This window comes from Ictalurus furcatus, chromosome 23 (genome assembly GCF_023375685.1).
Source record: "Ictalurus furcatus strain D&B chromosome 23, Billie_1.0, whole genome shotgun sequence".
NCBI classification, from domain to species: domain Eukaryota; kingdom Metazoa; phylum Chordata; class Actinopteri; order Siluriformes; family Ictaluridae; genus Ictalurus; species Ictalurus furcatus.
Window position 1 is genome coordinate 5,406,147 of NC_071277.1, and position 20,136 is coordinate 5,426,282.

The 20,136-nt window shown below is 37.2% G+C and overlaps 1 protein-coding gene across 3 annotated transcripts; it reads left to right on the plus strand.

Moving 5' to 3' along the window:
* The first annotated feature begins 3,140 nt into the window (after positions 1–3,140).
* gramd1c (GRAM domain containing 1c) lies at positions 3,141–17,858 on the plus strand. Of its 3 annotated transcripts, none has more exons than XM_053611898.1 (18): positions 3,141–3,384; positions 3,480–4,303; positions 5,578–5,686; positions 5,893–5,993; positions 6,085–6,183; positions 6,324–6,404; positions 9,735–9,859; positions 10,038–10,194; positions 10,704–10,863; positions 11,014–11,157; positions 11,557–11,675; positions 11,759–11,901; positions 11,977–12,080; positions 13,094–13,261; positions 14,526–14,592; positions 15,585–15,704; positions 16,495–16,597; positions 16,726–17,858. In XM_053611898.1, the coding sequence occupies exons 2-18, from the start codon at positions 4,211–4,213 to the stop codon at positions 16,786–16,788; spliced, it is 1,956 nt and encodes a 651-aa protein (XP_053467873.1). In that variant the 5' UTR covers positions 3,141–3,384; positions 3,480–4,210; the 3' UTR covers positions 16,789–17,858. The 3 variants fall into 3 exon arrangements, with proteins under 3 accessions (XP_053467873.1, XP_053467874.1, XP_053467872.1); XM_053611899.1 differs by having other exon boundaries at positions 4,151–4,303; XM_053611897.1 differs by having other exon boundaries at positions 3,141–4,303.
* Positions 17,859–20,136: the final 2,278 nt, after the last annotated feature.

Consider the following 20,136-nt stretch of genomic DNA (forward strand, 5'->3'; position numbering starts at 1 on the left):
CCATCTGGGACCATAATCACACATACACACAAATATAGGAGGTTTAAAAATAAATAAATAATAATACATTAAAAAAAATAAATAAACTACTTCTGTAAAACATGCTGCTGGGCTTCTATGAAGTCTTCAGGATTATAGACAACTTTTTCAACTAAAAATGAAAAATCACAGGACATGGGCATTCAAAAATAAAGAGAAGGGGAGGACATCACAGAGATCATGGACTAATGCAGCAAGTTCTGTACTGAGAAACGGGTTAAAACTCCTCCAAGTGGATGTGCAGGACTGATTATTTACTAGAAATATTTAGTTCGAGTTACTGCTGAACTCGAAAGAGTTCACAAACTTTCAAGCACCACTACAGCAGCTGAATAATTATTCCCTATAATTTTTTTTTTTTTATGTTATGGACGGAGAGTTTTACATATAAAGCAAAACATGTCATTTTATTATGCCTACTAACAGGCTTTTTACAACAACAAAAATAAATAAATAAAAAACCAACAAAAAAAGTGCTTAACATTAGAACACACACACACACACACACACACATTACATCTTGTTGCTGCTTACTAGAGAAAGTAAACTTTAAAGTGTCTGTTAAATGTTAAGGATTATCATTTTTTTTACCACTTCCACACATAAAACAAATTCAACCAAAGATACACATCGAAAACTAAATACTTTATACAACATTTAATTTATCCATCCAAGTACAGCGTAGGTTTCATATTTGAGCTGTTACATTCATTCAAATCTTTTTAGATTGTAGGGGTTACACTACATGACATTATATTATTGCTACTATCTAAAATAAAAGCCTACATTTAAAAATCAAGTTATATGTCAATTTGTTTTTGCCAAAACAAAAAAAAGGGGGGAAAACGTGTTTTTAAACTGTAGGAATTACAATACATGTCAATCCAAATTCACAATACACCACATTTTCTTTTTTCCCAACACTGGCAGTAACTACATTTTGAAAGCAATAATTTCTGTACATTTAATATTTAATAATTTTTGACTGTAGGAGCTTCACATGTACAATTAAATCCACTACATGACTTTTCATTATTCCCTTTCCATAATAACCACTTACTACATCAAGTATTTTCTTAATATTACTCTAATGATTCAATTTAACTATACATGAAAATCTGAGACAAGAAAAAAGATAACTTTTTATAATTTATTATAAGTAAATGCTACATTGTCATCTTTAAAAATGCCGAAAACTCACAAGATCAGGAAAAGTTATCTGTATTATAGCAGTGGTTTTCAAAGTGGGGGCCGCCAGGAGGCGCCGGGGGGGCCTCAACAATTTGGTGTGAAAAATTTATAAATACATGATTTTCTCTCTCACTCTCAGATAACCACACACACAATCAATTCCTAATCTAATGTAATGTAAAGATGCAAGATGTTATTATTAATGAAAAAATGGGATATATTCAGAAGTCTGTATTTTTAATGTGTTTTAAAGACATTAAAAGACATTAACCACTGTATTATAGAATAGACTATTATTACAAACTATAAAAAAAAGAACTCATTTTCAGACGAAACGTTAAGCATACAGCCTACATAAACTTCAATTTATATTAAAACCTAGATTAAGTATATAAAGTTTTTTTTTAAGTGTCAACCAGTACCTTCGAGAAGCTCCAATATCGCCTGCGTCCTGACGTCCGGATGTCTCCAAGTGCGCTTCACTGCTATTTAAAAGCTTCTTCTTCGTCGTCTTAGTTCGTCTTTTCTCTTCTTCTCCAGCTGAAGGTGATGAACATGTGTATTGTGCAGTACTGCCACCTAGTGACTGGGGGAATGTGTCGCTATACGATCTGTACCACGCATGCGCAAGGATGTTTCGCCCTGAGGGAATCTCATTCATAATTTTTTAACTGAGCAAGTTGTACATACAAACCCTTATTAGAAACTACAGCAGTTACATTCCAATATGTTTTAAAATGTAATGTTATTTACCATGTGGGGAATCAACAAAATCTTTTTTTTTGCCTCAATGGGGCAAGTTGTCCAGGTCTTTGCTAGAGTAAAGCCAAACCCTAATTGCTTTATGAGTCAGTAGGAGACATTTACCTGTGATATTGGGTGAAATAAAACAATAAGACAGCATAGGTTGTAAATGATGTCTTCAGGTGAAACCCTGCAGTATCTCATTTGACATCTCCAGGTTCTAGCATGTCCAAAAAAGCTTAGAGGTTGAACCAGTGTATAACTGTGATACAAATGCAATGGCTTCACATGGAACAACATCAAGCAGGCCTTTGGGGGTAATTTATGTAACTAGACAACATTTCAGACTGCAGAGCCAAATCTGTTGGGTTTTCACACCGGATCTCGGTGCAGTCCATGATGACTAACATGAGGGTGAAAATTTCTGCCCATTATTCCCTGTACGTGCTCTCTAGTAATCCATGATGTCAGGGAGATACCAAAAATGCCCAAATGATTATAATGCTGATATAGGGTGACTTGTTTTTGAGTTATTGAAGTTTGGCTTAAACCAGTCAAAATGTGTACTTTTACTGCCATGCTATGACTGACATAACATCCAGGGTGTATTCCCACCTCATGTCCAGCGTTTGCTTTAAGTTGTATTGCCCATTAAAGTTGCTGAACTTTTCCTCTACATGCTTGCCAAAGTAAAAGAATGGAGGAATGAAAATTTAAGAATACAATGACTGTACTGAACAAAACAAATACGTAGATGACATATTTACTGTTTATGTTCTTCTTAGTCATGCTGAACTAGACTGGTTTCGTTGCATTTACTGCTTTCGTGGAGGAATCCTGCTCATCAAGTCCAGAGTCCTGAGGTTCTTGCTGGGAATATCGCTGACATCATAGATTGGGTTCCCTTTATGTCCAGTTTATCTACTGCTATAATCCATGTGCATGTCCTCGAGAACAGTAAGGCTGGTTGAAAAAACCACAGAACAAAATCATTAAAAGGGTAAATAATTTTCTTTGTTTGAATTTAGCTAGATTAGTTTGTTCACTGATTTTATATTTAGAGCCAATTAACAGTTATGTGAATGCATCTATTTGGGAAAAAGAAAGTGCAATACACATAAAATCAATTGAAATAAATAAATAAACAATAAGTAGTAATATGTGTGAAATACCTAAATGCAGAACGTGACAGAAATGTTCTCTCATATGGAGAATGATGTGTTCCCTCCTGAGTGGGTTGGGCCAGGTAACACACTTGTCGCCAGGTGAGGACACACTTCCAAACCGGCAACACAGCAGCATCCATCATACTGCAGGGTTTCACCTGAAGACATCATTTAAAACCTATGCTGCCTTATTGTTTTATTTCACCCATTCTCTACAACTGGTCCGCATTTGGTATGAACACAGGTAGGAGGATTTTCCTCTCTATTTTAGCAGTTTAATGCATAACCATCTGGACAACATTGGAACTTTTTACACGTCTTTGTAAACTTTATTGGCAGATTGGGCTTTTCTTACTCAACATAGTTGTTTTATTGACATTGAGTTTGGGAAATGGTAGGTATTATTTAATTTATACTTTGATCAAAGTATTGGTTGGACAATATATTGATTTGATTTGGTTTAAGTTGGGCATTAAATAGTTGAACCCATCTGGCAACAATGAAATAAGTTGTTGAGGCAAATAAGTGTATGCAGAATGTATGCAATAACAACATAATATGTCGTTATAAACCAATCATAGTTTGTGGAGTGTAGAAAAAAAACCCCACAATTGCTAGCTCCTTTTTATTCCATGGATTTTCTCCTAGAATAGATGAATTTGGGGCCTACTGACTTTTTGGTTCCAGGTGCCTTAGTTTGTGGGTTTAGTAGAACTGACTATACACAAAAATCCCAAGTGTAAAAATGAATTTTTACAGTATTTAATCTAACACTTTACTGGGTTTAGTTGAACAAACACAAACACTGCAAGTGTTATAGGATTTGGCTGTCAAAGCTTCCCTGGAATAACTCAAACCTTTTTGGAGATAAGTCACAGGACAGGACAAGCAAGTTTTCTTCTTTGTGTTCCTATTTATGCCTATGTAAATTAGAACTTCATACTTTGCATAGTTTAAGGACTCGTCATGCCATGCTGAAGCTAAAGTGCACTGAGATCCACCTTTTACAGTTTTGCTGAGAGTCCATTGAGTCTGGTGTAGATTTGCTTCTTCAGCCAGATGAGAGAAAGATGACCCATGTAACAAAATCAACAACAGGCAGCGATAGCACCGTGGAGAGCAGTCCAGCTCAAGACGTCCGAGTGATCTCAGAGGAGCATGAGGTGAACAGCTTTAGATATTACTTGAGGAGAACTTCACTCCTTGATTTTATTGAACAATGCATGTCTCAGCTACTTTGTTGGTATGATCTTTACTTTTACATGTAACAAAGGAAATTTATTCAAGTTTGAAAACACGAAATCCCAAGAGGCACACAGTTTAGTAGTGTTTTTTGTAATAAAAAAGACCTCTTTTACTACCCTCTTGTGGAATTTAGATATTAAATTAAATTTCTGCACTTCTACATATTGTACATCTATAGAGATTTGCAGGTATTGTGTGTCTAGTTTATTTTTTTTAACATGCATGAAAGTATTTTACAAATTAAATGAATTAAAATTAAAAAAATCAATAGTATTGGATTTGAAATGCCTTTATATTGCCATTGAAATGATTGTACACCATTTAGTTTATTCTAATCCATTTTTTTGGTATTTATTATGTGATATAATTTGTTTTGTAAACATTTTACATTGTCTCTCACCCTTAATAATATGGGCAGGGAAAATTGTAAAAGGTTTGATCCTGGCATCAGGAAACTGTGTGGTGTTTCACATGTTATTCCAGTGTACATGTGGGTTTCCTCTGGGTTGGCTGACTTCCTCCCATCTCCAAAAAACATGCCAGTAGGTGGATAGGCTAAGATAAATTGCCCCTAGGTGTGAATCCATCCATCCATCCATCCATCCGTACATTTTCGGTACTGCTTATCCTACACAGGGTCACAGGGAAACCTGGAGCCTATCCCAGGGAACTCTGAGCACAAGGCAGGGAACACCCTGGACAGGGTGCCAACCCATCGCACCGCACAATCACACGTTCACACACCTATTCACACACACAACAGACAATTTGGAAATTCCAATCAGCCTACAAAGCATGTCTTTGGACTGGGGGAGGAAACCAGAGTACCTGGAGGAAACTCCCGAAGCATGGGGAGAATATGCAAACTCTGCACATAGAGGGCGGAGGCGCCATAGGTGTAAATGACTGTGTGAATGTGTTTATGTGCATGATGCCCTGCAATGGTGTGGCGTGGCTTCAGGGTGTATTCCTGACTCATGCCCAGTGTTCCCATGAATATTAAATAATTAATTAATTCATCTTCAGTAAGCTTTTTACCCTGGTCATTGCTGTGGTGGATCTTTGGAGCTGTGAGGCAGAAACAATATGTGCTGCACCTCTACTCCTCCCCTAATTTAATTTATAATTCATTTAAAGAATCTAAAAATGTTATTATATTCCATTCGACATTTGTATTTATTTACCATTACAGGGATTGAGTATTATAACTCCACAATCATCCCTCACCAACTACAAACAGAGGAGTGAGGAATTCAGGAAAACCTTCAAAGAATTGTCTGAGTCAGAAAGACTTATAGTGGGTGAGTAAAAGAGAGAGAGAGAGAGAGAGAGAGAGAGAGAGAGACATCTAAGCCCACATTGAACCATTTACAATATCTATCACAACTCCAAAGAAAAATACTGTTGGTGAATATATACAATGTACACTGTTAAATTATTCAAATGTTTATGTTATAATATAATGTTTATATTATAGAGTGTTATTTCATAGCTCTTTTTCCCCCAGACTACAACTGTGCTCTGCAAAAAGACATTTTACTGCATGGACGCATATACCTCACAGAGAACTGGATCTGTTTCCACAGTAATGTATTTTGGGGAACAAAGGTAAGTGCAAAAAATACAAAATGGTATCACATAGACTGAAGATTTGCTACAAAGTCATTGCTACGTTTTATTTCAATGTAATTTCTTCTAGATTATGGTGAATATGAAAGATATTGCATCCATGTCGAGGGAGAAGACAGCTCGACTGATACCAAATGCCATACAGATCATTCAGACCAATACAGAAAAGGTAAAAGGAAACCATCATTAAAAACCACTAAAACACACTACACTGCAAATTAGTGTCCTATACATGTCTACTGTATGATAGGTTGTATCTGTGCTGTTTGAAACCGTGTGCATTTTGTGATATCACTTCCTGGCCTCTAGCTCTTCTTCACGTCTTTTTCTGCAAGGGAGAAAAGTTACCAGAGCATTTTTCGTCTATGGCAGAATTTTCTCTTGGAAAAGGTAAGCATGACGCATTCATCACCAAATAAACCATTGCATTCACTGCATCATTATGACCTGTTCATTCAGATTGACCCAGCCTTTGTAATTAGGTACAAAACAGGCTCTGTGTGAAAATCTCTGCTCTCACAGGCTTGAGTAATGTCAGATGCCAGCTACACCTTAGAAATATTTTATAGCCTATTGATACTGAACATGTGGTGAAACAGTGGTGCATTGTGTAGTGTTTCCGCCCCACAGCTCCAGAGTCTCTGGTTCAAATCCTGAGCTTAGGTTACTGTTTGCTTCACTTCAACTTGTTAGAAACCTAATCTTGAAAGAAAGACTGATCTTACCTAATGCACCTTTAACTGCTTTAATGACATGTTATAGCAGTGTTATGTTTTTACACTGTAAAGTACAATATGTAATGTTTTACACTGTAAACTGTAAAGTGTACTGTAATGTTTGGACCAGTGTGTTGTGTGTAGACTGAGAAGCAATGCCAGGAAGTGCATGGTGGGTAAAAAAACAAACTGCACTCGCATCAGCCGGGAGTTTCACACAGAACAGCAGAATGAATCTAAAGTTCACTGAACTCTCTGGGTGTGGCTTTCTACTTTTACCTGATACAACAAGGCGTCCTATGCGGGCCCTGACTCAGGGGGAAAATAGCTTACATTCTCCCTGTTAAGTCTCACTAATACTGACAAAAGGATCTGCTGAGGTGTATAGGGAATATTACTTCAATTAAAATAAAGTTTTAACACTTGTATAACTAAATTAATGACTAAATACAAACAAAAACCAATCACATATTAACATATTACTGTCCTACATAACACCTATGAGCAAACACACCAATAAGTATGTTACCATATAACGATTAACCTGTTTTTATTAGCATGGGAGTACAATTATAAGGGTTTAGTCAGTTTCTTAAACGTCTTTAACGTTTTGTTTGTTTGTTTATTTGAAGTCTCCTAGCATTCATTTTCTAACTTTTCTAGTTTAATCGGAAGTGGAAAGTGTCAATCTGGTAACCCTGCATTGAGACGCCAAACCGAAACCGCTTCCTGATTGGTACATGTGCAGAACTCGAGCTCAGTCTCAAAATGTCTTCCTATTGGACATGAAGTATGCTATGTAGGCTGTTGGTGACATCATTTCGTTCCCTGAGAAGTGCACTTATATAGGGGATACGGCGGGGTTTGGGAGTGAGCCTGGGTGTTTGATGACAGAGGTCATTTTCGTTCATTTGAAGGCCTCCAACAGGTAGCAAAGCGCGTTTTTTTTATTACGAGACCTGTAAGTAAGTAGGCCCATTAAAAACAATGTAATAATATGTTGTCATAGAGTTATTTCTGTCTTTGGGAATGTTGTTGGTTTAGTGTGTTGTTGATGTTGTTGTTGTGTCTGTGCCATCCGGTGTGTTGATATTTTAATGATTTGTTTATTCTTGTCGCGGTTTCCCGTCTTTAATCTACTTCTTGTTTTTAATCTCGCGTCTAGTTTGTGCACTTTGTTGTGTCTGAAAGGTTTCTTTCAAGTTCGAGGTTATTGAACACTTGCACAAATCTCTTCTTGTAGATTATATTAGTGTAGTTATGATTTAAAGGGTATACAGCTGTTTGTTTTAAAGCAGCTGGGGTTGATGGTCGTCATGGGTACAACAGGGAAGAGCAACTCGTACACTCAAGTCTAGTTTGGTTTCCTTCTTTTACGTTTACTCATCCTGAATCCAGATTGTTTTAGGGGAAGAAAGAAATGGCCAAACTGTGCTGGATTTCAGCCATAAGGACTAGATTTCATTCCTGACCACAAGTTTATGTTCAATGCCAAGCATCACAGGGACAACGACTAAAATGATAATATTAAAGAAAGAAAGAAAGAAACACAGTTGTTATCATTTGATGTTAATCACACCGTGTAAAAAAAAAAAAGTTTTTTGTGTATGTTAATTTTATATTATAAGACTGAGATTTTAACCTTTGGGCGATATGATTGTACAGTACTGATAATGTGATAGATAAGATTACAGTCTGCATCTACAATGTCTGTGACACACAAAAGAAAGCTTGTTTTTGTATCAGTTAGTTCGTGGTCCTTCGTTTCCTTACTAACTAATTTAAAAAATGGTTCAGTGGTTTTAATTTAATGTAATGGTTTGCTTAAACATGCCACTACTTTGCCACATCCCTGGAATTGTGTATTGTGTGTGGGTTTTTTTTGTTAACTAAACCTAAAAGTGTGTCACAGGTATTAAACTTGAAAAAACAAGCAAGCAAAATAAAGTCTTCAGATGTGATGTCGTATGAAATTTCGCTTTTTTTCCGATTCTGATTGGTCAGAAGGCGCTGATGAATTTTCTGCAAGGGTTCGATTAAAGTGCTCATTTAAATATGGCATTATTTCTATAGAGACCGCTTAGAGGCGTGTGTGTCAGTGCTTTGTAACAATGCTTTTTAACTCGTTTCGCAGAAGTTCCACAACATAAACTGTAACTATAAACGGATAAAATAGTATGACACTTATTTCTTTAATAAAAGAAGAAATTTAATTGTTGGACAATTGCTGTCGTATAAGATAAAACACTTTTATAGGAAAATAATCCTGCGTCAGGATCACACCACCCAGTTGGTTATTATTTTCTTATAACAGCATGCCTCAAAGTGTTTTATTCCTTACATCTTGCCCATCCTTACTTCATCCAGATGTTTTAGCTATCCCGATGATGATGTCAGTAAAATTCTTTGAACTGGGTTGTGGTAAAAACGTAAGTCATAAATTTAGGCTATGGTGTAGGTTGTCTCTGTTTTTAAAACCAAAATTTGATCACTGACGTGTTATTTGGCTTGAAGCTAATTTAACAGTAGGTTCTACCAAAAGGTATGATCAAACGTCTAATTGTACGTCTTGCTGAAAAAAGTAAATTTTTAATAGGAGCCCTTCATGCCCAAGCTTTACAAGCAGCACATACGAATTCCAAATGAATACTGTTATAGCATGTTTAAATAAAGACTTGAAGGTGTTAAAGAAGAGTACTGAGAGCATTAAATACTTTGTCACATTGTGACACTGGCTTGTGTGTCTGTAATCAAGGACTGTCGCACCATCAATGCGTTCATTATATGAAAAACTTAATTAACTTGTCTAAACATGACTCAATTTACAGAACGTTATTGTGATCACATCTCTGTAAATAATTGCAAAGCAGGTCAGGTGTGTTTTCCACCTAGCATATGATGGTTTAAATCAGGAATGAAAGGTGCATTGTGCCACCGCGTTACCAGGGAGACAATGTCCTTTTGTTGCACAGGTCGTTCGTTCACTCATTCATTGTTTCTTTAGCAACTGACCGGGCAAGAGCTCTGGCAGATGGTCAAACAGCATTATGGCAATGACTTGGGTTTGAGCCAGGAAGAAATGAACTGTATGCAGATGATGGTAGACACAGTTGCACATAACCAGCCTAGGTAAGACACCTGCTTTCTGTAATAGTGTGTGTGTATGTATATGCGTGTATGTATGTATATAAATATAATATAATATAATATAATATAATATAATATAATTTGACCTCACTATTTTGGTTTTGAAGCAGGCAGTGATGGAGCTTTGTGCTGATTGAAATTTAAATATTCTTTGTTTCAGCTTGAACATGAAAGCAGAGGATCACGCTGTAAAATTAGAGAGACCTTCCTCTCTACGACTTCCTCAGACGGAGCAGACGTCACATGAGGCCTCGACGCCACAGGGAGACGACACACAGTCATCCATCGGACTGCAGAGCACACTATCTCCGAATGGGGTACAGTTAATTTTCCTACATAAACTAATCAACATGCAATTTGGTTTTACATTTTATTTACTGAACAAACAAAAGTACGGTTTAACTTCCCTCACTGGGATTGAATTATGTACATCAATTATTAAATGAGTCTACATAAAGCTAATCTCCAACCTGAAACACATTAAACAGGTTTAGAACAAAATGTTTGTGATGTGCTTAGTGATTCTGTTGGTTATTGCTGTATTTCTGTAGTTTCCATCAGAATTTAGAGGTTGTGATTTGCACCGATGTCAGTTATTGCTAGCACAGTTACAATAGTGTTTGAGAAGTGAATTGGGTTTAGAACTTCACGGATAACTGCCAGGTTTACAAAAAAAGGCTTTAAAAAGAAGGCTCAGAATTGTATAACAGAATAAATCTTGGACTTCATTTAAGATCACATGTTAATTATAAAGATTAATCTGCAAGTCTTTGACACTGGTTCAAAGGTGCAATCATACATTAAATATGTATGTAATCACACTTAGGATGATGTGCGGAGCACACCGTCTCAGCCACGCAGTCCTAATCTTTCCCTGGACCGCATCAGCAATGAACGAGTGGCCAAGCACTCTTCTCTGTCCTTGGATCTGAATGCCAACGAGGACCGAATCTCGGATAATAGCCTGTCCGATAGCATGGAGGACGGTGAGAGGCCGTGTGTGCGTGTGCGTGCATGTGCGTGCATGTGCGTGCGTGTGTGTGTGTGTGTGTGTGTGTGCGCGTGTTTATGCCCATACGGTAATGTGTGGCTGTTTTGTTTTTGTTTTATTAATTTGATCCTTCTGTCTGGTTCAGTGGAACGAGATTGTGTGTCCCAGGCGTCTCAGGGAAGGCTGTACATGAACAGGGTGTTCCGTTTCAGTGCTGACAAAATGTTTGAGCTGCTTTTCACGGATTCATATTTTAGCCGGCGGTTTATGAATGCCAGGAAGATCACTGGTAAATATTACCTTTATATTGTTATGTGCACATCATATTCTGTATCTCTCTACATTGTCAGGAAATGCAGCTATATACTCATAACTGTATACACAGTTCTGTACGTCAGAAACAACAACAAAAGTAATTTTTTTAACATTTGATGTTACAATTGTAATGTGGACCATTTTTTAAATAAGAACTTGAAAACACTGAAAAAGAAAAACCTCAGGTAGAAATGCCAGCACTGTCAGCAAGGTCTGTTTCTCAACCGTATCTCCATCACTCAAGTTCATAATTGGTGTCAACTTTTTAAAAAAAAATGCACAGGAATATATTTTTAAATCTACTTGTGCAGTTATTTGCTTATGATTATTTTTGCTGTAATTACTAACTTGTATATATGTTGACCCTCTGCAGGTGCAACCTCTACGTCTTGGCAAAGGGACGCCTCTGGCTCTATGAAGAGAAGTTTAAACTACACCATCACCATCACCAACCCACTAGTGGGTAAATTTTCCACTGCAACAGAAAACCAGGTCAGCTTGCTTTCTGGTAGTATTTTTATATTTACATACTGTGTGCTGCTGTTTTAACTGACACCAGCCACTATTTTCTTTAGACTTTATATAAGGAATCTAGGGAAGGTCATTACTACTTGGTGGATTCAGAGGTCTACACACATGATGTTCCATACCATGACTACTTCTACACTCTGAATCGCTACTGCATCATACGCAACTCGAAGCACAAATGTAGACTTCGGTAAGCGCTTGACTTTTTAGCTTGTATTGCTCTTTCACGGTGATGTAATATTAACAGCGTATCAATTCTGTGCAGGATTTACACTGATGTGAAATACAAGAAGCAACCATGGGGATTTGTTAAGTCTTTTATCACCAAAAACTCCTGGAGTGGCCTGGAGGACTACTTCAGGCACCTTGGTTAGTGTCAGACGTTAAAACTTTTCACTCTTTTGTGCCTAGTTTTTGTCCTTCCATCTCCCTGGTCTAGTCTACAGTGTGAGATTTGGACCATACATATATATATAATTATATGACTAACAAGTCACAACAAATTGCAGGTCTGTTTTGAGTGAGTAGGCTTAGCATTTTCTTTATTGTGGTGATGTAGTTTTTCTTCTGCTAATTGATTATCAAGGGTTAGCAGGATAGTACTTAAGAGAAGTGATCAGACCAAAGTGCCTGTAAATGAGTAGAAATTTTCACCTCAGATTTACATATCCCTTAATAAAACTTTCTTGAAGGTAATGCTATAAAAAAAAAGTTAAATAAATAGTTGTAACCTAATCTAAAAGTAAATGAGTAGCAATGTGCGATGATCACAGGCAACAATTTCTAAGACTTTCAATAAACCTCTTTATTCCAAGCTCCTTTTAATTAGTGGTTGTAAAAGGATAATTCCAGCAGTTTCAACCACAGTGCAGTGTAGATAGAGATGTAGTGAAATGTAGTACACGTGGGATTACCATGGACAAGAATGTTGACATTTCCCTGTACTGAGAACAACCTGTTTACTCCAAACTAATTTATAATGGATGTCTAAGGGCAGATGTTGAACTTCTACATCAATTAACATTTATGCAAAACGCATGTTTGTAGAACGTATTCATGAATTCTTCGTTCAAATATATTTATAAATCTCCCTAAAGCTACTTTTGTATGGGTAAAACTCCATAAGAACTTGCATTATACAGTTACACATTTTAAATGTATAATGGCAGCTGCCCTCAGAAGTCCATTATAAATGAGTTTGGAGAAAATTTTTGTCATGTCTCAGTGCAGGGAAACGTGTCAAAGTTGTCATTCATGGTAATTCCACATACACTACAGATACAGCAGATAGAAAATAGGTTGGAACTGCTTGAGTTATCCTTTAACTTCTATTGAAGTACACTTTATATAAAACGCACACCTTTCTTTCTTTCTACAAACAGAGGCGGAGCTTCTTGAGGAGGAGGCGGAGTTGACCCAGGGATCCAGCGACGCTGGAAAAGGCGGCTTGCGTAGAAGGCGGAGGACCTTCAGTCGCACGCTGCAGGAGCACATGAGACCCAGCAGATCGTACAGTGTAGACCCCGAGCAGCACAGAGAAAGCTCAATAGGTATGAGGGATTGTTTTTGTTTGTTTGTTTTAAAGCAGGGCTGCCCTAAACCTTTTCTGGATTTCTACCATCATCGGGTGATTAGTTATAAAAATTAGTAGCAAACTGTAACACTGCTGAATGGGTAATATGAACAACTTGCTAATTAATTATAGGATTGCATGAAATTGCATTGTACATAGCTCAGTCTTGCGGCTAAACCTGAAACTAGGTCGGTACACACGTATGTATACATCACACAGATCAAGCCGCAAAACTTGACACTATGTGGAGACTCAGACTATGCATTTAAACTAATTTCTGTGATGGAACAATGTTCAAAATTACATAGCAATAAAGCAAGTTTATTAAAGTTAAAATTCCATGGCAGTATTAAGAAGCACTGTTTTTCTAAAGTATCTTGAGAAATCTGTAATTATTATTGGTCTAGAGCTACTTTGAAATATTGCAAACTGCACCTTTAAAATGACTCGTAATTATTTAGCAGTTATGTTGGCGTCGGACTTATCACGAATATTCAGTGGCATGTAATCCTGAACCATTTAAAACATGAAAAAGAGAACAAATTTTCTCCAAAATAAAAAAACCTCCTGTAGAGCTTTATAATTCTAAGATCTCACAATCCAGACAAAATGCACTATTACACAGAAATACACAAAGGTTTTAATTGGAGATGTCATGATATCACTTTTTCTTTTCCGATACTGATACCGATACTCATCTCATTTTATTTTCTTTAAAAACTACTAAGCTTTAATTAAACCCTTTCAAACAAAAATCATTTACATAATATAATTAATAAAATATAATGAAGTGTGTCTAAGATAATTAAAAAACAACAACAGTCAAGTTTGTTTATAAGTAAACGTTTCCAGCTTCAAAAAATAATTTCTTTTCCAATCTTTGGCATTTGTTACAGCATTCGATATCTGATATGTTTTCTCCAATTACCGATGCACCCTTTTTTGGCCCGATCTCTAGTTTTAATGTATTTGTTTTTAGACATCCTTTATTTCCTGCACTAATTCAGCCTCACTATTACATTTCATATCTTTATTTATTTATTTATTTATTTATTTATTTATTTCTCTCTTTACAAGAAGAGAGCAAGAACCCTGTACTAGTAGCTTTAGCACATTTTATGTTGCACAGTTTTGCTCACAGCATACCATGGTGTATAGGATTACGCCACATTGTATGCTTTGCTGTAATGCACACTGAGCAAACCATATGATTTAATAACAGGCTTGGTCTTGTATTTCAGGCGCAGCAGACACTAAGAATACACAAACGTGGAACATCACTTTCATTATTGCTGGAATGAGCTTAATGTAAGCTTACATAACACATCATATATGTGCAGTGTCTTCTTATGATCTCATGTATTGTGTTTTATTTATACCACAGTGCTGGTGAATTCTCAAAACTGATTGGTCAGAAGGTGGTCGCAGGTTTATATTGATTCAATTGTTCTAATAATAATAGACAATAATAATAATAATAATAATAGATAGGTAAACAAGTAATTTAACAAATAAATATAACATATGATTGATATGGTCATGCTTCCTGTAAGGAGAAGTTTATTTAAAATGTATTGCAGGAACCTCCAGTGTCAGTGCTTTGTAACAAGGTAAAGGCATCAAGGTAGAGGGTTTTGCCCTTTTCAGTTTCGCTGTAATATGACAAGTTTTTTTTTGCTTTTTAATGTCGGGAAAGAGGAAAAAAAATAGAGGCTAGTTAGGCCATGACAGATTACATCAACTATAACGTAACTGGAAACCGGAACAAACTTGTCTCGTGGACATTTCACAACATTTAACATAATTTTAAACATTCTCGTTCGGTAATAAATTGAACTTGCAATCGTTATTTTCCCATAAACATAAGCCCCGAAGTGTTTGAATCCATTTGTATATGTACATAAAAGGACGTTAGGTGTGATGACCTTCAGATACAGAAACCTGGTTATGTTGTAACATGACCATTAACCGTTGCTAAAGGAATGCTGAAGAAGCTACAGCTGCTAGCAGAGTGGATAAAATGTTAATAAATTCTAAGCTGCAAACTGAGAGACTGAAACCTTATGCAGTATAGCAGTGATTCTCTAAGAGGTTCTCTGGCAAAAATACTTATGGCAGTAATTGAAGCAGTATTCTTTTAGTGTATAGATTTACCAAATGTCACTGTTGTGCAAAACAATTGTTCCACCACCTAAATAGTATCTGTTCAGCAGTGTCTGTATGCTGATCTCTTCCCAACACTACAGTGTGAGATTCTACAACTATAATACAGCTCAGGTTTGTAATTTGACTTTTTCCAGACTGTTGATTCTGTCCATACTGAACCTGGGACTGTTCTTTAAACTATGGGCCATGGAGGACGTGGCGCATCGTATGTACTTAAGCACAAAGCAGCGAATGAAGGAACGGGCCGAGGCCAGGTAAGGGACACACAACATGTGAAATGACTGAGTGAGTACTAGAGAACGATATAGATTTAGAGTGAAGCGGGTTTGTATAATCACAGCACCATAATCGAGAAAAGATGAGAAAGTTGCCTGAAATATAGAAACCTCCTACTGTGAGAGGAAGCAAGGAATATATTATAATAAGAGTTAGTCTATTTTCACTTCGGTTAACAGTTTTCTGCATTACCCACAATGCCATTCTACTTACTAATAGTACTGCAGTGGGATTTAGCCCTCGCTTCATCTCTACCTAATGAGAGGGATGCAACGGCACTTTAGTCTGTCCAGCTCTCTCAATTCTGCATCCGTACACTTCCCACTTCCAAAACTTCAACTTTCATGCTAATACTGCCATCATCTTGTGGATCGATAACTAGCCGAGCCGAATCTTTGGTGCAGCTCGATGCAACTGTCACATCTTTGCATCGCACGTTTCCACTGCTTCTACATTACTTCTACTTCTCCTACTCTTTGTCATTAACATGATGTTAAACGTCGTTGGAAAATGCTGAATAAGAAAATAATCTCTTTTCCTTTCATTTTTATGAGCGAACAGAGAAACCTGATTGAAAACACTTATGCTTTGAATTTTTTTCTCCTATTAAACTCCATGTGACATCAGTGTAACTGTCAACCGCAGACTTCTCACAGGAACAATGAAAATACATTAACGTGCAATAGAAGAGCCACTAAGCATATCACAAATATTTCAATATAAAGACATTTATTGTGTTTCAGAGTGGAATTTATCTTCTTTCCACAGTTTGACACCTGACCTGGGCCCTCGAGAGACATTCCAGAGGACCCAAGAGGAGACGCGCTTACTGAGGGCCGTGCTACAGGACTCCATCAACCTTCTAGAACAGGTCTATTAATGTAACACACTTCAGCATGTAGCAGTGTCTTATTTCACTGAGAGGTCTCTAGTGTGCAGGTTGTGGGTTTTTTTTTTTTTTTTTTTGCCATTTGTGACAGCTCCTCTTTCCCTCCACAGTTACGCAACTCTCTCGTGGTGCTTCAGCAGAACTTCCAGGTGCCCAATAAGACGGCCACTTAGCTATGACATTCTGCCTGGTGACCCACAGAGCGCAGGGGAATTTGGCCCACAAGGCTTTGCCGACATCAGGGGACGTTGTCGTAGGCAACGGTTACCTCAGAGATGCCTTTTTGCCAACGGGTGTTACTACCTCAGGCCTTCTGCGCTGTGGATGTTTTTGAGCCATGTGTGGGTGTGTAGGGATTTGTGCTGGCACAGGGAGCAATGCAGGCCCATTGCCCCTGCAAATTGTGACCTCAGGGTACATTTTAAATTCACAGGTGTTTCCTTTTCCCTTTTGATTATAGTATAAATGCTTGTAGTCATCTGCCCTTAATTATTGAATGTATTGTGTGTGTGTGTGTGTGTGTGTGTGTGTGTGTGTGTGTGTGTGTGTGTGTGTGTGTGTGAGAGAGAGAGAGAGAGAGAGAGAGAGAGAGAGTGTGAGTGTGAGTGTGAGAAGTAAGAAGGCATAATGACGATAGATGTTAATATTCCGTTGTCACACTGTTAACCAGGGCATTAAGTTTTAAAAGTTTATTTTACCATGTTGGTAAATCTGCTAATGCCTAAAAACTGATTTTGATGTTTCTAGAAATGTTTGCACCTTTGAACACTGTTGAATGATGTATATTCTGCCTGGTCATATATGACTTATTACAGCTGTATGCAGAATACAGAGTTTTAGTTTCTAGATTCTGTAGTGGTGTATGTATGGGGGTTTTTAAAAAAATGATTTTTCTGGAATATTTTATGTTTCTCTGGAGGAATATATGTACAGTAAAGTTATAAATAATGTGGAATTGGTGTGCAAAATTTTAGTTGATTTTTATATTTTAGCGATAGGATGTTTACACTACATTTTGATGCAATTTGTAATTGTACAGAAGGTTATAAGGATTCAAATGGTAGTGATAACATTTCCACACAAATTGTCCAAAGATGGTAGAATTTAAATGATTTTATTGTCATTTTTAATATGAAATGGATGTCAAAGCATAAGCCAAGCCTTGTAAATCTTTCTCAGGAAATATTTTTTCTTTTCCTCATATATGGACATTTTAAATAAATTATCATAAAATTGTGGTTTATTTATGTCTTAAATGAAAGCCCTGTATCTGGTGATTTTGTGATTATAGTATTATGCTGTAGGAACCACAGAAATGTTTAATGGAGGAATCTCTGCATGTTTAAAACCGTAGTACTAATACTAATACTTTTCAACCTCCCAGCACACATAAGCCACATTAAACTCTGACTGCTGCTGATCATTGATTTAGTTAAAGCAGAAAGCACCATGGACTAGGCACCATCACACATGAAATCTGAGCTTTGCACAGTAAAAAGAAGTATAATATGTGTAAAACGAAGAGTTACAACACTAGTTTACTAACAGAAACTTGGCCTACAAAGGCTTTATAATTAGCTGATAATTCAGGTAGAATGCTAAATTTTGGAATAACGTGCCCCTTCATACAGGTAATGAAGGCATCGCATGTCCTTGTGTCTTTTCTGTTTTAACATTCAGTGTTGGGAGGCTTCACCTCTGGAACAGAAAGCTAATCAGGACTGAATAGGCAGGGTTCCCATCAGTGTTGCCAAATCGGGAGAAATCCCCAACTAGGCTTTCAAATATTTAAGCTTTTGTAATGAGACAACTGGAATTTATAATGTCATGTAAATACTGTAAAACAACTGTGACATTATTTAATAGTGGCTGTCCACTTACCAACCACTTTATTAGGAATAGAGGTGTAAAACCTCTACAAAATACAGAATGATTTCAATTCCTAAATATTTGATGATACCACTAAATATGCTATGGTATGATCTGATTACATTTACAATTAATTTCATTCGTTGCTTTTTAAATCTATCCAAATCATCATATCATTAAACCTAATTAGGCACATGCGTACACCTGCACATTCATGCAATTATCCAATCAGGTAATCATGTGTCATCACCACAATGCATAAAATCCTGCAGATACAGGTCAAGGGTGTCAGTTAATGTTCACATCAAACCTCAGAGTGGGGTGAAAGTGTGAGCTCAGTGACTTTGACCTTTGACCATAGTTCTTAGTGCCAGATGGGCTGGATTAAATATTTCAGAAACTGCTGGTCTTCTGGGAAGTTCATGCACAAAAGTCTGAAGAGATTACACAGAATAGTGCAAAAAAAACAAACAAACAACCACTTAGTAAATGGCAGTTCTGTAGGTAGAAACGCCTTGTTAATGGGAGAGGTTGGAGGAATGGCCAAACTGGTTCAAGCTGCCACAGTAATTCAAATAACCAGTTTTTACAACCATGGTGCGTAGAAAATCATCTCAGAATGCATGTCAAGCCTTGAGACTGATGGGTTCAAACAGCAATGTTTTCTTTGTGTTTCTCAAACAGCAATCTTAAACTTACTCCTAGGTTTGAATGAGTCTGTGACTGTATATGTGTGTGTGTACTTGTGTGTGTGTGTGTGTGTGTGTGTGTGTGTGTGTGTGTGTGTGTGTGTGGTGCCCTAGGATAAACTGGTGTCCCATCAAGATTTTATTCCCACCCTGTTCACACCTGGTATTAACATGCGTCTCAAGTGATCATTAGTAGATAGTTGGGACGCATAGCCAAACACACTTGGCATTATGAATGACCACTTGCATTCGGATTCCGTACATAATTTCCACTGGAGAAAAGGTGTCGCGCACATACATCAGCCTTCCACTGCATTTGTTTTCAGGCAGAAATCAATACTTTACAAACGTCATGTGGTCATATCATACCCAGACCACCTGTGCATGTGGTTTGAGTGATTGTAACACAATGCATCTTCAAGACCCAGGACGCATATTAATACCAGGTGTGAACAGGGTTCCCGGGACAGGGTCCGGATCTACCGCTAAGGGATGAATTAGGCCTGGGGTCTTCAGTCTAATCTGCAAAATTTCAATTGTTTAATCAGTTCACCTTAGTCTCCAATTAACTGTCAGGTGTACCTCCTACCCCTGAACTAGGCAAGTGTACCCGTCTGTTTCCTGCAGGATTGCAAACCACACGCCTTGCAAAGCACGCCCACTATTACAAGTTACGCACACAACATATACTTAAAATATCAGTAAGGATTAAAAACCACACCCCTTACAAAGCATGCCCACTATTACAAGTCACGCCCACGATTACGTAAAATATCAGACAGGATTACAAACCACGCCCCTTACAAAGCATTCCCACTATTACAAGTTACGCACACAACATATACGTAAAATATCAGTAAGGATTAAAAACCACGCCCCTTACAAAGCACGCACACTATTACAAGTTACGCCCACAACAAATATGTAAAATATCAGACAGGATTACCAACCACGCCCCTTACA

Bases quoted from the DNA above. Each gene is read 5' to 3' on its own strand.
- gramd1c (XM_053611897.1), top strand. From the start codon at position 4,211: ATGACCCATGTAACAAAATCAACAACAGGCAGCGATAGCACCGTGGAG. The intron at 5,994-6,084 runs GTAAGTGCAAAA...AATTTCTTCTAG, and splicing joins ATGTATTTTGGGGAACAAAG to ATTATGGTGAATATGAAAGA. The intron at 11,158-11,556 runs GTAAATATTACC...GACCCTCTGCAG, and splicing joins GAATGCCAGGAAGATCACTG to GTGCAACCTCTACGTCTTGG.